The sequence below is a fragment of the Ursus arctos genome, chromosome X (genome assembly GCF_023065955.2).
Source record: "Ursus arctos isolate Adak ecotype North America chromosome X, UrsArc2.0, whole genome shotgun sequence".
In the NCBI taxonomy this organism is placed as follows: Eukaryota; Metazoa; Chordata; class Mammalia; order Carnivora; family Ursidae; genus Ursus; species Ursus arctos.
The window spans coordinates 3,602,506-3,620,851 of NC_079873.1; the positions used below are offsets into that span (position 1 = coordinate 3,602,506).

Below are 18,346 nucleotides of genomic sequence, written 5' to 3' on the forward strand. Positions count from 1 at the left end.
TCTAGTGAGTGAAAGACCAGGTTTCATCCTGAGCCCAGTGATACCCCAACACGTGGATGGAAACACTGGACATCCTTGTACCCACACACATGGAAATCACAACAATGACCCATTTGAGAAAGTTAAGTACATGGGTTGAATAGTGTCCTTCAAAAATTCATGCCTACTTGGAGCCTCAGAAAGACACCTTATCTGCAAATGGGTCTTTGTAGATGTCATTACAGATCTTAAGATGAAACCATCCTGGATTTAGGTGGGTCCTAAGTCCAATGACTGGTTTCTTGATAAGAAGAAGAGAGACACAGACATAGAGGAGAAGCTATGTGAAGACAGAGGCAGAGATGGGAGGGACATAGCCATAGCGATGCTCAGAGTTCCCAAAAGCTGGAAGAGGCAGGAAGGACCCTCCCCTGGAGCCTCCAGAGGGAGCACATCCCTGCCCCGCCTGGATTTCAGCAGCCCTGCCCCATGTGAATCTCAGATTTCTAGTCTCCAGGACTGGGGGAGAATAGACTTCTGTTGTGGTAATTTGTTATGGATGCCCTAGAAAACTAATATATCAAGATTTTTTTTTTTAAAGATGTATTTATTTGTCAGAGAGAGAGCATGTACAAGCAGGGGGAGCAGCAGGCAGAGGGAGAAGTCCCAATGTGGGACTCGATCCCAGGACTCTGGGATCATGGTCTGAGCCGAAGGCAGACGCTTCACCAACTAAACCACCCAGGAGTCCCATGAGATTTTAGGATCATCTAAGAGACTTGCCAGCCATTTGCAAAAAATGAAGACTGCCTTTGGAAAAATCACAATCATTGTCTTGCTTACCATCATCGTTTAAAATACCCCTGGAAAGAGCCAAAGAAAGAAAATCTCTATAATAAGAGCTCTATTGTTTTGGTTTGTTTTTATAACTATCAAAACCTGATAAAAATATAAAGATTTGCAGATTTTAAGATGTTTTTTGCAAACCTTAGGTTTCAATTCAAGATCACGTGCTTGCCACACGTATAAATTGTCTCTCTTCAAGCTAAGCCACACGTTATGAAGATAAATCATGAACTCACGACACCAGCATAAGTAGATGTTTCGAGGAAAATGGAAACTTTCAGTATCTGTGAAAAAGGAACAGCTGCCGAATGTAAGAAGTGGAAATAAATACGGTTTACATAAAATTAGGCATTCACAGACTTTGACAACCAGGAGTTCACCCATACTGCAATAAAAAAAAAAAAATTGTTCAAGAAAATAGATTCTGTCGTTTGTTAATTAGCTTCCACTTTGCAATTTGGAGTCGAACACGCTACAACAGCTAATCGTCCAGAAGGTGTTTATGATCCGGTAGACACTCTGAAGACAAAAGGCAATATGAACTATGACCCCAGCCCTCACGGAGCTTAGACCTCGCTCACAGGAAGTCGACATGACGCCTGGGAAGAAACAAAGCCATATACACCAGAGTGTGAATTTCACGGTTCAAAATTCATTGAGGGACAGGGAGCATCACGCCAGTGTGACCCTCTGTTCTCAGAGAGGGGAACTACTCGAGAACAGGTGGTTCTCAGCCTTGTGGATGCCTGCATCTCAGCTCCTTCTCACGAGGGGACACCGAGCAGGGACCGGTAGAGGCCAGGTACGCTGCTCACATCCCACAGGGCACAACACACACGCCCCACACCAAAAGAACATCAGTCCAAAATGTCAATAGTACCGAACCAATAGTTTAGAAACATGACATCACTAATATACCAGCATAAGAGGCCACGTCCTTCCCCAGGATGTGAGATGAAGGGAAATAAGCCTACTCTATGAACAAATGGAAACAAAATATAACAAAGTTGAGCAGAGGGATGAAAATGATGAAACGGAAGCCAATCTAGCAGCCTTCCATGCTAAATATGTATCCATAGCACTCGCCATATTGTATAAGACTGTGCCTTTGATGAGATGTGTCTGGTCTTTATTTTTCCCTCACGGTAATAAAAATGTCATATGCTCAGGGACTTTTGTTGTCTTTTTTGTTCACGACCCTATTCCCAATGGAAGGCACCAGGTGGAAAACAGCAGGACTTCAATATATATTTCTTGAGTGAAAGAATGAATGAATGAAACACACTATTGTATTTTTCCTGGCAAAGCTATCTTTGTAAGAACAGGAAAAAGTATGTTATCACTTAAGTTATAGACATATAGCTCTCTTTCACCCTCTTTCATTTTTTTAAAGTTTAAATTCAGGGCCATCACTATAACACCTTGTGAAGTTTGCTTGCCAGCTGAAGGATGCCCTATCAACTCTTTTTGATAGTTACAGTTTTACGCCTCATGGTCACTGAATAAATCCTCATTGCGGCTTCATCAGTGCTGGTCTTCCCCTGATAGATGTATCAACTTCTGCCTAGCTCACAAATTTAGATTTCCAAGCCTGCGATATCGGATCAAATCCCCCGTCCTGCTAACATTGGTTGAAACGAGTCCATATCTGTAGACATTTGCAGAGTGGTCTATCCTAGGTACACTTCAGCCACTCTTGCATCCATACATCAGGTGAGTTCAATGATTAGACAAGGCTGACAGCGGAGGACGCCAGAGGGGCTATGCTGTGGGTAGGCTGGTGTGACAGCACCAGGCTTGCGAGATGCTGGGATGGAAGGTGGCCAGGCTGTTTGGGCGATGAAAGTCATTTTGCAGAGCTGTGGCCATGTGAAGCCAATGACCTAAGTTTTCAGATCCACGAGTAGAACGAGAGAGTCACAAAGGTGAGTGAAAGTTCCCCTCTTTGTGGTCAGTGTTAGGAGCAATATGGAACCTTTTCCGTTGAAAGTTCTAGTTTTGCAATTTCCGGTGGAACTATGGTGTGGATGGGTAGGATGATGGAAATGAAATGTGTAGGGACAATGTCATGAGAGAGATATGCCCAGGAGTGCCGTCACCTTCCACGTGGATATCTGACAACAAATGAGCTCCAAGGACGGTTGACAAAATCTGAACAGAACGAGCCGAGAAAGTGAATCAGTAACGACAAGAAAATGTGCCTCCAAGAAAATCCCAGGCCCAGATGGCTTCACTGGTGAATCCTACCCATTGTTTAAAGGAGCATTAACACCAACCCTTCACACTCGCTTGAGAACCATGGAAGCGAAGGGGACACTTCCCACTCATTCTGTGAGGAGACTAGTCCCCTGATACCAGAAGCTGGCAAATGCATCATCAGAAAACACATCTAGAGATTCATCTTTTTTATGAATAGAGATGGAAAAGTCCTCTAGAAAAAAAAAATACTAGCAAACCAAATCCAGCAACATATACAAAGGATTATTCACTGGGACCAAGTGGGGTTTATTCCAGGAGGCACATTTCGTTTAATATTCAAACACTGCCTCCTGTGATGTATTGTGTCGATAGAAAACAGGACAAAAAGCACATGATGATAGTTTAAAACATTGAGTCAAAATGGAGCAGGTCGAAAATAAGACCTAAAACTACACAACTCTTAGAAAAAAATACAAAAGTAAATTGGCGTCACCTCGGCTCAGGCAGACTCTTTATACACAAGACAAAGAGCAAAAGCCAACGAAAGAAAAAACACATAAATGAAAGTGCCTCAGAATTACAATACACTTGTGCTTCAAAGGTACCGTCAGGAAAGTGGGGGAAAACACTGTACCCCTCGGCATATACATAAGAGAGACACAGACCTACAGTCACGCAAAAACTTGCACGTGAACATCCAAGGCACCATGATGCGTAATACCCAAAAAAGTGAGACAATCAAAATACCCATCAAAGATGGATGGATACACCAAGTGCCTCCTATCCATACAATGGATTATTCTTTGGCCATCGAAACATAACAAAGTCCTTACAGGCGCACGGATGAATGTTGAAAACCGCGTCTGACTCAGTGAACGGAGTCAGACGCGGAGACCACACAGTGTGTGATTCTGTTTATATGAAAATGTCCAGGAAAGGCAAAGGTGTCGAGGTGGGATATTAGGGATGGTCTAAGTCTTTGGGAGTTGGGAGGAGTAGGTGCTGGGTTTGTTTTTGGAGGGACGATGATGTTCAAAACTTAGGTAGGGTCTGTGGTGGTGCCACCCTGCAAATATACAAAAGGCCACTGAATTATATACTTTAAAGGTGCACGTGGGGCACAGTGTTTTAAAGAAAGGACACAGATGAGAAGATTCGAGTGCAGACAAGCCCAGTGGGTTATTTACAAGAAGATTAAGAGAGATGAGGGAGTGTGAAAAGCCATGAGGAGTATTTGGAGGGCCATAGGAAATACTTATGACCCTGAGTGGTCCTCCAGAGAACAGTTTTGATGAAACATGATTTAAAAGGAGGAAATGGGTTAACGGCAAGATACGGGGATGAAACAGACACAGTAGAATGTAAAAAATCAAGAGCACGGAAAAATGAGAAGTAGGAGTGATGAGGTAGGTGGCCATTCGCTCCGAATGCTTATCTGGAAAGATGGGACATCTGCGCATGCTTTTCATGAAGAAGTGCCGTACAAAAGCACGAGTGTTATTTTGAAATGGTTTAAAGTGATGCTTAAGGAGGACACAGAGAGAGCAATGAAGGGAAAAGGTATTCAGAGGTCCAGAAAACTATGGCAGTTCTCTAAGAATAAAGAGCAATGGGGTCGTCTACACCATTATCAGGATATTTTAGTAAAGGGGCAGGGGGTCACTTTGAATGATAGGAATCATTCCTCAGTCCAAACTGCAACATTTCCTTATTCCAAAACTGTTCTCTCAATTTGGCTATAAATCTTAGTTATACTGAGTAGAATTGATGGTGTTTCTCCGGTCAGACGTATGTCTATACTAAAACGTGTGTCTTTATAATGTGTTTCTGCTACCCACCTGTTTACGGCTATACCCATTTCACAGGACACAGCCTTCCCTCTGTAACGTCTGAACCTATAATGAAAGCCATGGTGCTGAATGCAATGAAAGTCAGTGCATACAATCTCGAATCATTAACAGAATCTCCAGAGACTTGCAATTGATTTACCTGCATAGACTTGAGCTCATCTGCATCCAATGCATGCCACACTGAAGTATGGTTACATGGAATGTTCTAAAATATTTCTGATTTTTTTTATACTGGAAATTGCACACTTTAGTCAAAAAAGCTGTTATTTTTTTAAATAAAGGAGACAGTACTTTAAGCATTAGATACAATATACCTGATCAATATGTTACAAGGCAATTTTATTTGAGAAATACATTTATATTTCTAAATGTGCAAAGTAGCTGTCACTTCCGAGTTACATTTTTTCTTTCTAAGACAGTCAGTTCGAATTTGCACCTTGCAACCACCTGACCTCAAACAACTCAAGACAATCAGCTGTTCATACACTGGGTGAGAAGAGAAGAGAAAAAAACATGCAAAAGAAAGAACATGGCTTCTTTTCGAATTAATAATCTGGAGAGACTCTGTTCTGAATGCAAGCATTCCCAGCAAAGGACAGTTTTGAAGGTGTATCCTGTGTGAATGGTAACTCGAGCTTACGTGGTGCTCTGTAATTAGTTAACTGGAAATTATGTATTAATAGATCCTTCTATCAAGTGTGTCCCAACATTGTGATTTCCCAAAACAGCGATGTCCATAAAAATAAAATGCCACCTTCCTTTAGGAAACTCTAATCATTCATAAGGGATCAAGAGATTCTCCACAGCATGGCACAGGCTGGTCAATGGTTCCGTGCACTTGAGATTAAAAGAAAAAAGTCTTGGGTTCTAACTTCTCCGCACCATGACTTTCTTCACCCAAAAACACCGCTTTGTATCCCTGGGGGTCTCTACTGGCTGTAGACATGGACCCCCGTTGCCTCCGAACAGGAGGGAGCCTCTTTGCTTCGTTGTGTATGTCCATGTTTCCATGAAGGCCCCCCTCCCCATTACAGAGTCTTTACCCCACTGCATTGGTTTCCGTGTTTGTTCCCAGGCTCCTCTGAAGTCCCAAGACAGAACTTGAATCCTGAACGATGCATCTTACTTGCTGAATAAATCAAATCAATGCAGTGGGTGTTTTCAGCCACCAGGAGGCAGATGAGGAAAGTCCAAGCCCATGGCCACCAAGGACAGACCTGGACCATGAACTTGTCCACTCCCAGAGTTCACGTTCCATACCAGGAACAACAAAGACCAGATTACGGTGTTTCCAAGTGACTCTTAAATGCACAGAAACCTACTGATGAAGAAGACGATGAAAGACAACATATTTTGGGCAGACACATTTCTTGTTTTTTCCTTTTTTGCAAGACAGTGCTCCCTTGCACAATGCATGCGTGTTATGACTGTTTCTGGAGAGTCTTCCCCTCTGCCAACTCCCAGCCCAGCACAGCAGGGGACCCAGAGCCTGTTTCCAGGAGGGCTGATCACCTCTGCCACCCACCACAGAGGACATTACGCCAAGGGTTCCCATCCTTTCCACCGCCGACTTTCAATATCCTGGTTTTGCGTGCTCCCGCACTATTCCTCTTGCCTCTGGATCCCATTTCCTGCCATTTCTCCCATATTCCTTGACTTCTCTACTATTGCTTGTTTTTCCCTAAATGCAATACTTCACCTTTCCGCTCTACCCATTGAACGTTCAACTGCATTTTATATGCAACTCTAGGGGCACCTGAAGAGCTAAGTTGGTGAAGTGTCTGCCTTTGGCTCAGGTTATGATCTCAGAGCCCTGGGATGGAGCCCCGTGTCTGGCTCCCTGCTTAGCAAGGAGTCCGCTTGTCCCTCTCCCTCTGCCCCTCCCCTCTGCTCATGCTCTCTCTGTCTCTGTCAAAATAAATAAATAAATAGAAATCTTTTAAATAAATTAAATAAATGCAACTCTTCCAGTAGGAAATCAAATCAGGGCAAACCTGTAAGGAGAGGAACCATAATGGGAGTTAGGTGGGTAGCGTCAAGACGTGCAGATCCTTGAAGGAAGAAATTATTATTTTTTCCCTTTATATGTGTTCACTTACGAACTCTTGATTTGATTAATAAAATGGGTTCCATTTGTAATTCAAAACAAAATCCTTAATGATACATAAAAACAGTGAAAAGACAACAAAGGGTCTAAGAAAACAATAAAACACAGCACTTAGCAAATAGCGGACATCTTTAACTCCCAAAGAAAGAGGGATGGACATCTGCTCTGCAGAGCACCTTGACGGTGTCCAACAGAGGTGCATGGAGCAAGTGATGGGGACCCACCAAACCGTCGCGGAGGAAAAACGCGTGTGCACAACACACACCATATGCAACTGAGATCACAGCTCTTTACGTTACAGGAACCCGTCAGTCGTGTGCTCCAATGATTGGCAGACTCCTGTATAGAATCTGACGTGCAACACCAACAGAGCAAACGCGTAAGAGTGAGACTCCTCTGGTTGACGTCAGAGAGCTGCTTCCAAATGCCACCCAGCCACCCTCCACTTCAGATGGAGACCAAGACCCCACAAAGGGGACCAGACCCGCGAGGGTGAACACGCCATTGCAGCACGTGTACGGCTCTTGTCACATGACTTGTAATCCCCCTGCTCTCTCCTCCGCTGCAAGTAGACTCCCTTTACTTCAAACCGTCTCTGTGCTCTAGTCAAAGTCATGATATCACCGCACCAAAGCGAAAGGATGCAATCACTGACCTTAAAGACAACTTCGGGATCCCTCCGACACAACCTTCCCCGAGACAAAAATGCCAGAATAGCTACAACACCTGAAAAACAATCAGGTGTTTCTGGTACTGCTTTGGAATCCTGGGAAAAGTCAGTTATATAAATCCACGGGCAACGTTTCTTAAGACCACAAGATACCCGTCAGGTGAGAAATGTGTTGAAGTCACCATCTGGCTCAGTGGTGTTGACTCCACGATGGGCCACGCGCAGCAGACAGGCAAAGAACGGACAACAGGCGTGAGACAATGGTGTTGCGGGGGTGGATACCACCATCGCCCTGAGCACCCTAATAATGAATGAGCAAATAATAACCCACTGGGAGGCATTCCTATCACCTCTCAGCCTTTGTTTCTTTGTAAATAAAGTAAGCGAACCCCTGCAAGGAGGTTTGCCAGGATTAAGTGAACAGCTATTGCAATCCAGGGCTGGCCACACTGCGGGCTCTCCATGAGTCTGCTGCCAATGCACAGAGGCCAGACCTTTCCAAAGCAAAAATACTTTAAAGCATGCAGGAGGCGTCCCATGGCAGGGTAACCAAAAAGGCAGTAAGTCCATGGGAGGTGAACGAAAATGAACATTTGAATGGAGGCGGAAGTAACCAAGTCAAGATGTAAAGGCAAATGGGAGACAATCAATGAGGGAAAGGAGAAGCACGAGCCACCCATAAATAAATTCCAGGTATTTCTATCAGAAAACATGAGAGAGGGGATTTCTGTTTTATGTCAAAGGCCTTTGGACACTTGTCACAAACCAATAAATAAATAAGAGGTAGGTTTGATGGAAGTCAGGTGTTGGACATCGATGCCTTCCTAATGACCAAGGTGTAGAGCAGAACAAAGAGGAAATATGTTTATAAAAGAGCACCTTCTCTGAAAATAAATGGAACACCAGTTTGATCACTAGACTTAATGCAGGCTTAATTAATTACCTTATAGCTAGGATGACACAGCCCAGTTTGCCTGGGACGATCCCCGTTTGTCAACAGCATATGAACAACTCTCAACCATCACAGACCAGCCAGTAAACTATAGGGTTGATGGCCAGCAAGACTGTGTCACCCAGTTCTGATTAAAGAAAACATTCCTATTTCAAAAAGCAAACGTGAAGATTCTCTCATTTCTAGGACAAGGGTCTTATATAATTATCTTTTTGAATTAAGGCTCTGCTTAGAGGACGGTGTTTGATAGAGATCAGCCATTACATACTTGGCCAGCTGCGACTGGCTCAACAATGATATTAATATGTTGTCCAGCGATGTTAGTAAGCATGGAAATTACAAAGTGATGGGGGGTCCTGGACGCCGGTTCTGGGCTGTGAAACGTCACACAATCACCTTGCAAGGGGGAGAATGCTACAGCCTTCTACAGAGACTCTGGTGAAATTCGTTGTCATTCTGAACATCACAGCTCAGACACGGGGTTGGGGGAAGATGCCCGTTCACTTCTGCCTCGTTCTGAGATCTATGTTCACTCCATGTACCAGCCTCCTCCTTGTACCATAATGCTTCTTGTTAACCCTCTCTCTTGAGTGGGAAAACAGCGTTTATCGCTCCATAAAAATAATGATATCCAGCAATATTTTTCCATTTCTTAGACAGGAAAAGAGCATTTATGCACTAATGACGTTTTGAAGAAGAAACTCAATATTTCCACGTTGTGCTCAAAACATATCTACTCGTATCAAAAGCACTAATTAGAATGTTCGTCGCCACGCGGTTTGAGCCATTTTATTTGATCATCTTTTTAAATATCTGGATCCCCGTGGTCTAAAAATATTTCTCCAGACTCGAAATAGCGACTTCCTGGAAGCTAAACCGCGAGCCGGGGACGGCTTTCAAGAGGATGTGAGCACATACGAGATCTGTGATGGAGATAAACGAAGTCACATTTGAAAATCTCCACCACCGTGTGTAATCAGCAAAGTTGGCACATTTCACCCCGGCAAATAAAAGGGGGTCTGTGGTGTTCTTAGCGCCTCTACAGTACTTCATTCGCGGAATGTAAATAGACTGGCATAGAAATGCTAAATTGATTCTTTGATTTCTTGGTCACCCATCACAGCTCTGTTATGTACCATGATTTCTTTTTTAACTCTCCGGTTGCAAAAGGTAGACTTAAAATTTTTCAATGAGAAAAATTTCAAAAGCAAACTTCTTTTCTTAAATTATATATGTGATTGATATGCCCAATGCCTACAGCATTTTCTTAAATGATCTATATGTATATATGTGCATAGATTTATATACATGCATGGATTTATATATGTGTGCATATATGTGCATATATATTGTGTGTATGTGTTTGTGTGTGCAACAACTCCACAGCATTTTCCAGATCTGCACATCATTTCACAAACTGGCCAAATTGGTAAGAGCTCTCCATGTAAAGGTGCATAAGAAAGCTCGGCCTGGGGTGCCTGGGTGGCACAGCGGTTAAGCGTCTGCCTTCGGCTCAGGGCGTGATCCCGGTGTTATGGGATCGAGCCCCACATCAGGCTCTTCCGCTATGAGCCTGCTTCTTCCTCTCCCACTCCCCCTGCTTGTGTTCCCTCTCTCACTGGCTGTCTCTATCTCTGTCGAATAAATAAAATAAAATCTTCAAAAAAAAAAAAAAGAAAGCTCGGCCTGATAGGGGGAAAATCAATTTCCTTTGAAATCTAACCTTTTAAGGAACATCAACAGATCAAGCACGCAAGAGAACATTTTGTTACCCCACAAAAGCAAGAACTTGCCCAATGTCCATTGCTTCATTCAGAAAACAGAGCCCAGAGCTCCTCGTCTGTGGGATGATGCCACACACGGCCCCACACACTGCCCTCTTTGAAAAGGCTCCGTGCAGTGCTCCGACACGTTGTTTCCTCTCTCCACCTCTTTGTTAGAATGGACCTTTTGTAAAAGATCAAGAAACACGATTTCCTGTTTCAAGCACTAGTGGCCAAAGGGACTAGCCAGAGCCGCTGAAAAATGGAGAGACATGCGCGCAAACAGGGCTATGTGAAATTAACTAAAATGATTCTACAAAGACCTGCCTCATAAGACCTATGAAAAAAAGAAAAAGAAACAAAATCACAAAGTGAGTGGGCTCTTGATGCTAATGCTTTGCATTTCCTTTAAAGTAAAACAAAACAAAAACAAAAACAAAACACTCAACAGGGAATTTCTAGGGCTTTATCGATGCTCCAAAAGGCAAAACTTTGCAAAACATCTGTGGGCGATTTGCATTTCTAAATTAGAAATGCATTTCTACCAGTCACCCTGTGCCAGGGGTCTCTCACAGGTGAATGTTTCACATGTTAATGAAAAAAAAAATGTTCAAAATAAAATTAAAACATCAAGGCGAAAATAAAATATTCTTGCTAATGTTTGCGTATTTGGAGAGAACGTTCTCAGCTGTATGTTTTGTTTCACAGAGCTCCATTATACACTTTACTTTTTATTTTACTGTAACGACACTGCAACATACACGTTGCCCTCTGCAGAATCACACTGGGAAAGACTCAATTTTCAGTACCATCTTAATGCATTGTTGTGTTGAAAACGAACGTTTTTACCTACACCTAGGAATATCCATCATAAAGCATACAATAAGCAGACAAAACGGCAAAAGAAGGTAAATCTGAAAATATTGCCCCCTGCCAAAAATATTTTTTTTTCTCTAAGCTCCCCGCTGGGGAAAAACGGAGGAACATCAAAACCGTGGAGAGCCACCCTGGTGGACTTCCATGGGCTTAGCCAGCATCCTTTTATGAGAAATCATAAACCGTTGCAAAAATTCAACCAAGAGCCAAGCTCCATTGTGTGTAAATACAATGGTCATTGTGACCCCACAGCAGGGGTCCAACACATAGAGATAATCAGTGCAGGAATTAGGTGAAACATTTTCCAACACAGAAGAAGCTAAGTAACACACCCATTTAACCACAGAAGAAAGCCCATGTCTCTGGCTATCGTCACCTGTTACCAAAGCATCACCCATCAGCAAATGTGTTCGCTCTACAGAGCTGTGTGGCCTCACAGAGTATTGTCGCGGCCCAAAGAAAGAAGAGGGCTTTAAATAAAGTTTCCTTTTACTCTGGCGACCTTGGAGTCTGCCTTTGTTTGAGGAAGGATGGGGGTTCCCTGGAATACAATTCAAGAATTAACCACTGCAAACAGAGGGTGTACGTAAACAAACATCTCTTGTACCGTCCAGGGAGCCCAGAGAAGCAGAACTTTCTATGCATCGGAGTAGCGCAGCTCAAATCAGTCAGTCCCCACACGACGAAAAGCAGTGCCCGTTTGTCACTGCGTGTGGTGCAACGCTGACACGACGCAATCACTTACCCAGAATTCCCAGCCGGTAGTTAATGGTTATCACGATGACATTGCCGTAACTTGCCAGAACGCTCCCGTCTATCATATTGCCAGTGCCCTCCATATAAGACCCGCCGTGGATATAGACCATTACCGGCTTCTTACTGTTCTGATCATGGATGTCTGGAAAAAAAAGTCAAGTAAGGAGACACAATAAAAAATCACACTGATTAATGGAGGCTAAGGGCAAGGGACAAGGACTACTTTTCCCTGCTTTGACCGGAATCAACAGCTGTCTCTTTTTGCATTACATACACCTTGATCAGACTGCCTTAAGCAAAATGGTCAATGGGATTATATTTTCTAGTCCTAGAAATGGTATTTGGAGAAGCATACAGACATTTGGGGTCGTATGAATGCATATGTACATTGCTGTATGTATCTAAAACACGAAAATAGAGAGAATTTAGATGAAATACTTATTTCCTAAACAGGGCTCAAGTCTTAAAAGCTGAGCTATTGAAAAAGCACATGGCATGATGTTTTCAACCTCTAAGTAAGTGTGAAATCAACTTCAAAACGGTCATTGATCTTTACTATTACTGCCCTCTCTATTCAAAGGTGAGCTTACAGATTCATTTTCAACCTCACGATGAACACACGAGACTAGCGGTGAGACTGTAAACGCTCAATACGGGACAGATGATGACAGAGACAAAGAAAGGGTGAAAAATTATCAACTGAACAGAAACGAGAACTGTCAGAAAGAAAGCACAAGATGCCCAAGCCAATGCCCTTGTTCCCGTTCATGACTGCAGTCACAGCTGAAGACACTTAACTAACAAAACACATGAAGCCACATAATAAAAATGACACGAGACTCTGGGCTCAAGGTGGAATTTGTGAAATGCTACATATTTTCACAGGGACTAGAAACTCCCATTATGACGTGCAACCAATGGGTACCCTTCATCATTCCTTTGTTGCTTTACTGAGCAGTGATGTACGAACAATGTTCTGCAATGGTCTGTGAGCACAGGAATTAGGAGACCATGTGTCCATTTGTGGAAACTGCTTTCTAAAAAAGTTATTGGTTACATCACCTGTTTAATCAGTCCTTACGCTTATATTGAATGTTTAAGAAGACTGATCTCAATGATAATTACTTCTGAATCTCCATGTATCTATAGATAATACACACACGTGTGTGTAAATATCTGTATGTTATCAAAAGAAACCCAAATGTACATTTATTTTCACCTTTTTATCAATCAGATTTTTTTTTCTCCTAGTTTACCAAGACACTTTTGAAATATCAGGAAGGAATCTTAAGGGAATGAACCACTATCATGTAGATGGTGGCTGCAAATAAAATGAATTATGATCACGATGTCAAAACACGTTCATTGGCTGCCTCATCACTAAGGCATGCAGAAGGCTCGAGAAACCCACTGGTCACAGTCAAGTACAGAAAAGAGTATCACAGCCCCATGGCTCTGCAGATTCTGAGTAGATAGCAGAACAGATCTTATTTTCTCAAATAAAATTCAAATATACGGCAAAAATCCTTTATCCATCATCTATGCATCATACGCTATGGGGAAATTTGAAAGACACGGTTGTCTGGAAGGGTGTGGCATTTTGCATGATCTACTCCTCTCTCTCTCTCTCTCTGGATCCTGACCGAGTGGATTTGTCCTCATTTATTTTCCCAGTACAGGTGTTGGCTACTCCGCAGAAGAAAAGGAAGAAATAGAGATTTTTGAGGACTGTTGGAAGGGGTTTCCTTGGAGAAAATGCTAGGCTAGTATCTCTAAGCTTTCCAAACACATTGAACAAAGTTCTCATGAACTTGAGAAAGTAATAACAAGATGTCCTATTAATACAAAGTAAAAGAAAGAAAGAAAGAAAGAAAGAAAGAAAGAAAGAAAGAAAGAGAAAAAAGAAATCACAAGTTCTTGCTATTCAATGAAAATTAGGGGACATTTTATGGTAAGAAAGTTGCATTGCGAGGGGCGCCTGGGTAGCGCAGTCGTTAACTGTCTGCCTTCGGCTCAGGGCATGATCCCGACGTTCTGGGATCGAGCCCCCCGTCAGGCTCCTCTGCTGGGAGCCTACTTCTTCCTCTCCCACTCCCCCTGCTTGTGTTCCCTCTCTCGCTGGCTGTCTCTCTGTCAAATAAATAAAATCTTAAAAAAAAAATAAAAAAGAAAAAAATTTAAAAAGGAAGTTGCATTGCGAGCACTGGGAAAACAGATCCTAAGAATCAAATGGAAATGCACTAATAAGAGATACAGAACAAGAGGCAAATTATCTTCCTGGCTGGTACAACAGAACAAAGGAAAGGTTTCAGGTTTTTTTTTTTTTTTTTTTTTTTTTAAAGATTTTATTTATTTGACAGAGAGAGACAGCCAGCGAAAGAGGGAACACAAGCAGGGGGAGTGGGAGAGGAAGAAGCAGGCTCATAGCAGAAGAGCCTGATGTGGGGCTCGATCCCATAACGCCGGGATCACGCCCTGAGCCGAAGGCAGACGCTTAACCGCTGTGCCACCCAGGCGCCCCCAGGTTTTGTTTTAATACATTTCTTCTTCTTTTTACATGGTCTGATAGAATTTTTTTAAAATTAAAAAAATGTTTGTTTTAATACGTTTTTGAATGCTGGTAAAACTGCAGGCATTTGGGGCCCTCTGCAGAGGCGAGGTCAGCTGGCGACTCAGGTACAGGATACGCTTTCTAAGGCCATCAGAAAAGATCTGGCAGACAGACATCAGAGGTGGGGACAGCCCTATGAACACAGGGGAATAACAATAAAAATAATAACAATGTGAAGAGAAGCAGGCATGAAAGCAACATCGGCCAAACTTCTCGAAGCACAGTTGATCAGAAAAGAAGTGAAAGCCAGCAACACAAGCTACAGACTAGAGACGGGAGGCTGTCGGGGATTTCTCGCTGCCTGGCGGCAAGAACTCACCAGCCACTTCTGTGCCTCACATTGCCTGTCAGCCCCAAACCCAAAAGTTCTTCAAGGGCCTTCATCACCTGTGGTAGATGAATGGAGGTCCGTGCATTTTGCTCCTGGGATGGGAGAATGATGCTTCTCACCCCCCTATGCAGCCTGCACAGCTACATACTTGGGACGTCTCGTTTCTTTGAAACTATGGGTTCTGCTGAAGGCATCGGGATACCTTGTGTTCCTTCTCGCTCAGAGGCCACGGTCTTCCATCTTTTCAAAAACATGAATTTACTTCTGGTGGCTAATTTATCAAGTAACGTCGGATCCTTCAAGAAGCAACCTTCCATAGCAACCAAACATTTGAGGGGTGGAGGTGAAAAACGTTCTCAAACTAGCCAGGGTGAGAAAAGGAAAAGGCATAGATCTAGGGTGTCTGACCTTTTTGGTTTTGTTTTGAGATCTACACTATCCCTGGTGTTTTTTTCCCCCTTTAAATGCCGCTAAACAGCAGCTCCCTGAGAAACAACATCTCATTAAAACACTTTTTCATGTATTTCACTGTGAGCCAGAGAAGATTCTTTGAAACCTATTTTTAAATCCGTATGCTTAAAAAAAAGAAAAAGAAACAAACAAAAGCGAAAATGCCAGACACCTAAAAAGTTGTACGAAGGTGTCTCAGAGTTTGGCAACTTGAGAAGGAATCAAGAAGACCAAAGTTCCAAAATACAACATAACTTACAAAATAACCTTTGGAAGGAAGAAAAGAACATATACATGCATGTTCTAAAATTTCATTTTCTCTTCTTATGACCAAGCCAAAAAAAGAAAGAGAAAAAAAAAAAAAAGGAAAAAGAAAAAGAAAAAGATGGGCTTCCTCATAAATAACATTTTTTTTTTACCCACTTCATATTTAGAAATGTTTATACTTCTCAGATAGTTAGCATTCATGTACAGGGTCCTTGGGACTAAAAGGGACAGTGGTTTCCAAACAAGAAGAAAATAAAGAAGCACACGGAAGTGTACTCATTTCAGAGAAGGGGAGGAAAAAGAGATTGAAATTAAAAAAAAAATACAGAAAGAGAGATATAAAACCATGCATCAGGGTCGAGCTTTGAAAAAACAAAAAATACCTTCATCTTCACCACGGTCATTACTGGTTATATCATCTGCGTTTTTCTTTGTGTTGGCTCCTGGGGTCATATTGAGAAGGAAAATAAAGGGAAAAAAGAGAATTCAAAAACAACAGGTTTGCAAAAAAATCAGAAGAGAGAGATACTACCCAGTAAAAGAAAAAAAAAAAGTGTCACACAAAAAGTTGAGAGTTGTTACATTTGGATTTCAAAAAAATGAAATAGGGCAATGCAAAATGCATAAAAACATAAAGATGTCAAGAAGAACAAATTCAAAATGTTACTTGAAAAAATATTCTCTATCCTGTGAAAATGCAGTTTGGGGGTTAAAATGATAGTACTGCAAAAAAAAAAAAAGAGCTAATGTGAGTTTGAAAAAAAGAAAATTAAATTATTAAAAAGGATTTCCCACATTCTTAAAAGAAATGAATATGAAGTATTTAATGTTCCTCTAATTTTAACATGTGATAATCTCCATTAATTCATGAAATGTCTCCAATACACTTTTGTTAGGACATTCCATAATGTAAGAGAAAACACATTTACACAATAAACACGGAAGGACTTTCAATAAAAATACTTAAAATTCACATTCACATGCAGAAGAACTTAAAACAGAGCATTTCAAATACAAATCAGAAATGTCAATTTGTTAGTTAATTTAAATCATGACAGTCACCTCTCACCAGTGGCTACAGAGCTACTACCCAGTACTTGATCCTGTTTAGTATAAAAAGAAAACAACACCACAACTACCATTTTCAATAAGGTTTTCTTAAGAAAAGAGAAAACATTATACATCCTGTTCCCTGTGTTTGAAAAACTTATCAAATGTTACTTTGGTGTCATTGCTCATTGAATTTAAGGTAAATAAATAAAGTCACCTACCTTGATGACCTGGAACACGTAAGTTACCTAAGAATCTCCATGGAGACAAAATATGGGGAGATGGGGGCATCCCTCAATGACACCAAAAGTCACTCTCTTATGAATTCTGTATGCAGTGCACCATTTTGGTTTTTCCCATTTTCCAGATACGACACGCTAAAACATTTCATATTGCTCGAATTGTTTGGTTAATTAGCTCAATTGGCTTCTTTTATAGACAGACATGGCCCTGGGGGAATGCGTATCCCAGACCCAGTAACTTCAAAAGTGCCTGAATGACATTCTTCCTGAAGTCCTACATAACTCAAAGGAACTCTTCATGCTTCAAAACCAAAATTAAGAAGATGCTGTTTTTGTAGGTCAGTTATGGTTTATCTATGGTCCATTTTATGCGGTTCAACACTTCTCAGCAAGCACACCTGGGTGGGTGGCTAGGAAATCCTCTTTGTTGATTTTTGAGGCTTAACTATTCCCACTGTAGATAATTTCAAGTGACCAATATAAGGTCATTGAAGACAGCTACAAAGAGATGTCTGGGACCCCTTGAAACTCCAGGCTACCACCTCATCTACCTAAAAGTAGAGTTGAGTCTTGTCGGAACCCACCTGTTCTTACAACACATTCACTTCCAATCCCTTAGAAAGTATCATGGCATTGCTACGTCAAGCTCTTATAGTCACTGGCTTGATATCAAAATCTATTTATATCCAACAATCCTACTGCATTGAAATACCTAAAAGAAAAAAACTTAAAAAAAAACCAAATGAGCTTGACCGTCTTTGGGTTGTTTTTCTCAGGGTTTATCAGTATAGAACCTATCTCAAAGCTAACTCATGGACTTGAATTTGTGATGAAATTGTGTACAGGAGCCCAAAAGGGATGCCTTTCTTAAAGTGCACTATGTGAATACGCAAAACTGTCTTACAAAACAAGTCCTCTCGTTTCAAAAAAAAAAAAAAATCCATTCATTCATGGAAGAAGATTTTATAAGCTTCTATAGAAACAGGTCACTTCTTTGATTTAAAAAGAAAAAAAAAAATTAAGGTGCAGTCAAAAGCCAGAGGAGTGCGAATGTGCTCCCTGATTCAGCAGATTCCTTCCAACCAAATGTGTTCGTGTTTGTCTTTCTCTTGTTCTAACGCAGCATCCAGAACACATGTGCTCAACATGGAGAAGGCGTTCTTTAACAAAGACCCCACACCTGCACTTCACCCTTCCCAGGAGCCTGTTCTTGTAATCTTGCCCCTTTCTGAATATTCTCGTTCGGAATCTCTTTTCTCTTGCGCTCTGGGTCCTGTGTCCTGGCGTAAGCCCAAAGGCCGTTCTGCAAGCCAGGCGTCCGGGGACTGAAATGCCAGAACCCTCTCCTAAGACCCACCTCTCCGTGCCTTCAGGCTCACTGTCAGGGCACAAAACGG

General features: G+C 41.9%; 1 protein-coding gene across 4 annotated transcripts in view; it reads right to left on the reverse strand.

Moving 5' to 3' along the window:
• LOC113240804 (neuroligin-4, X-linked) overlaps positions 1-18,346 on the reverse strand; it is a 327,232-nt gene that overhangs the window by 104,498 nt on the left and 204,388 nt on the right. For 3 of the 4 annotated variants that reach the window (XM_057309949.1, XM_057309938.1, XM_057309948.1), the window contains exon 5: positions 11,988-12,140. In XM_057309949.1, coding sequence (XP_057165932.1) covers positions 11,988-12,140 — 153 coding nt within the window. Of the gene's footprint in view, positions 1-11,987; positions 12,141-16,040; positions 16,105-18,346 lie in introns of those variants that run through there. The other variant, XM_057309953.1, reaches the window with a different exon arrangement.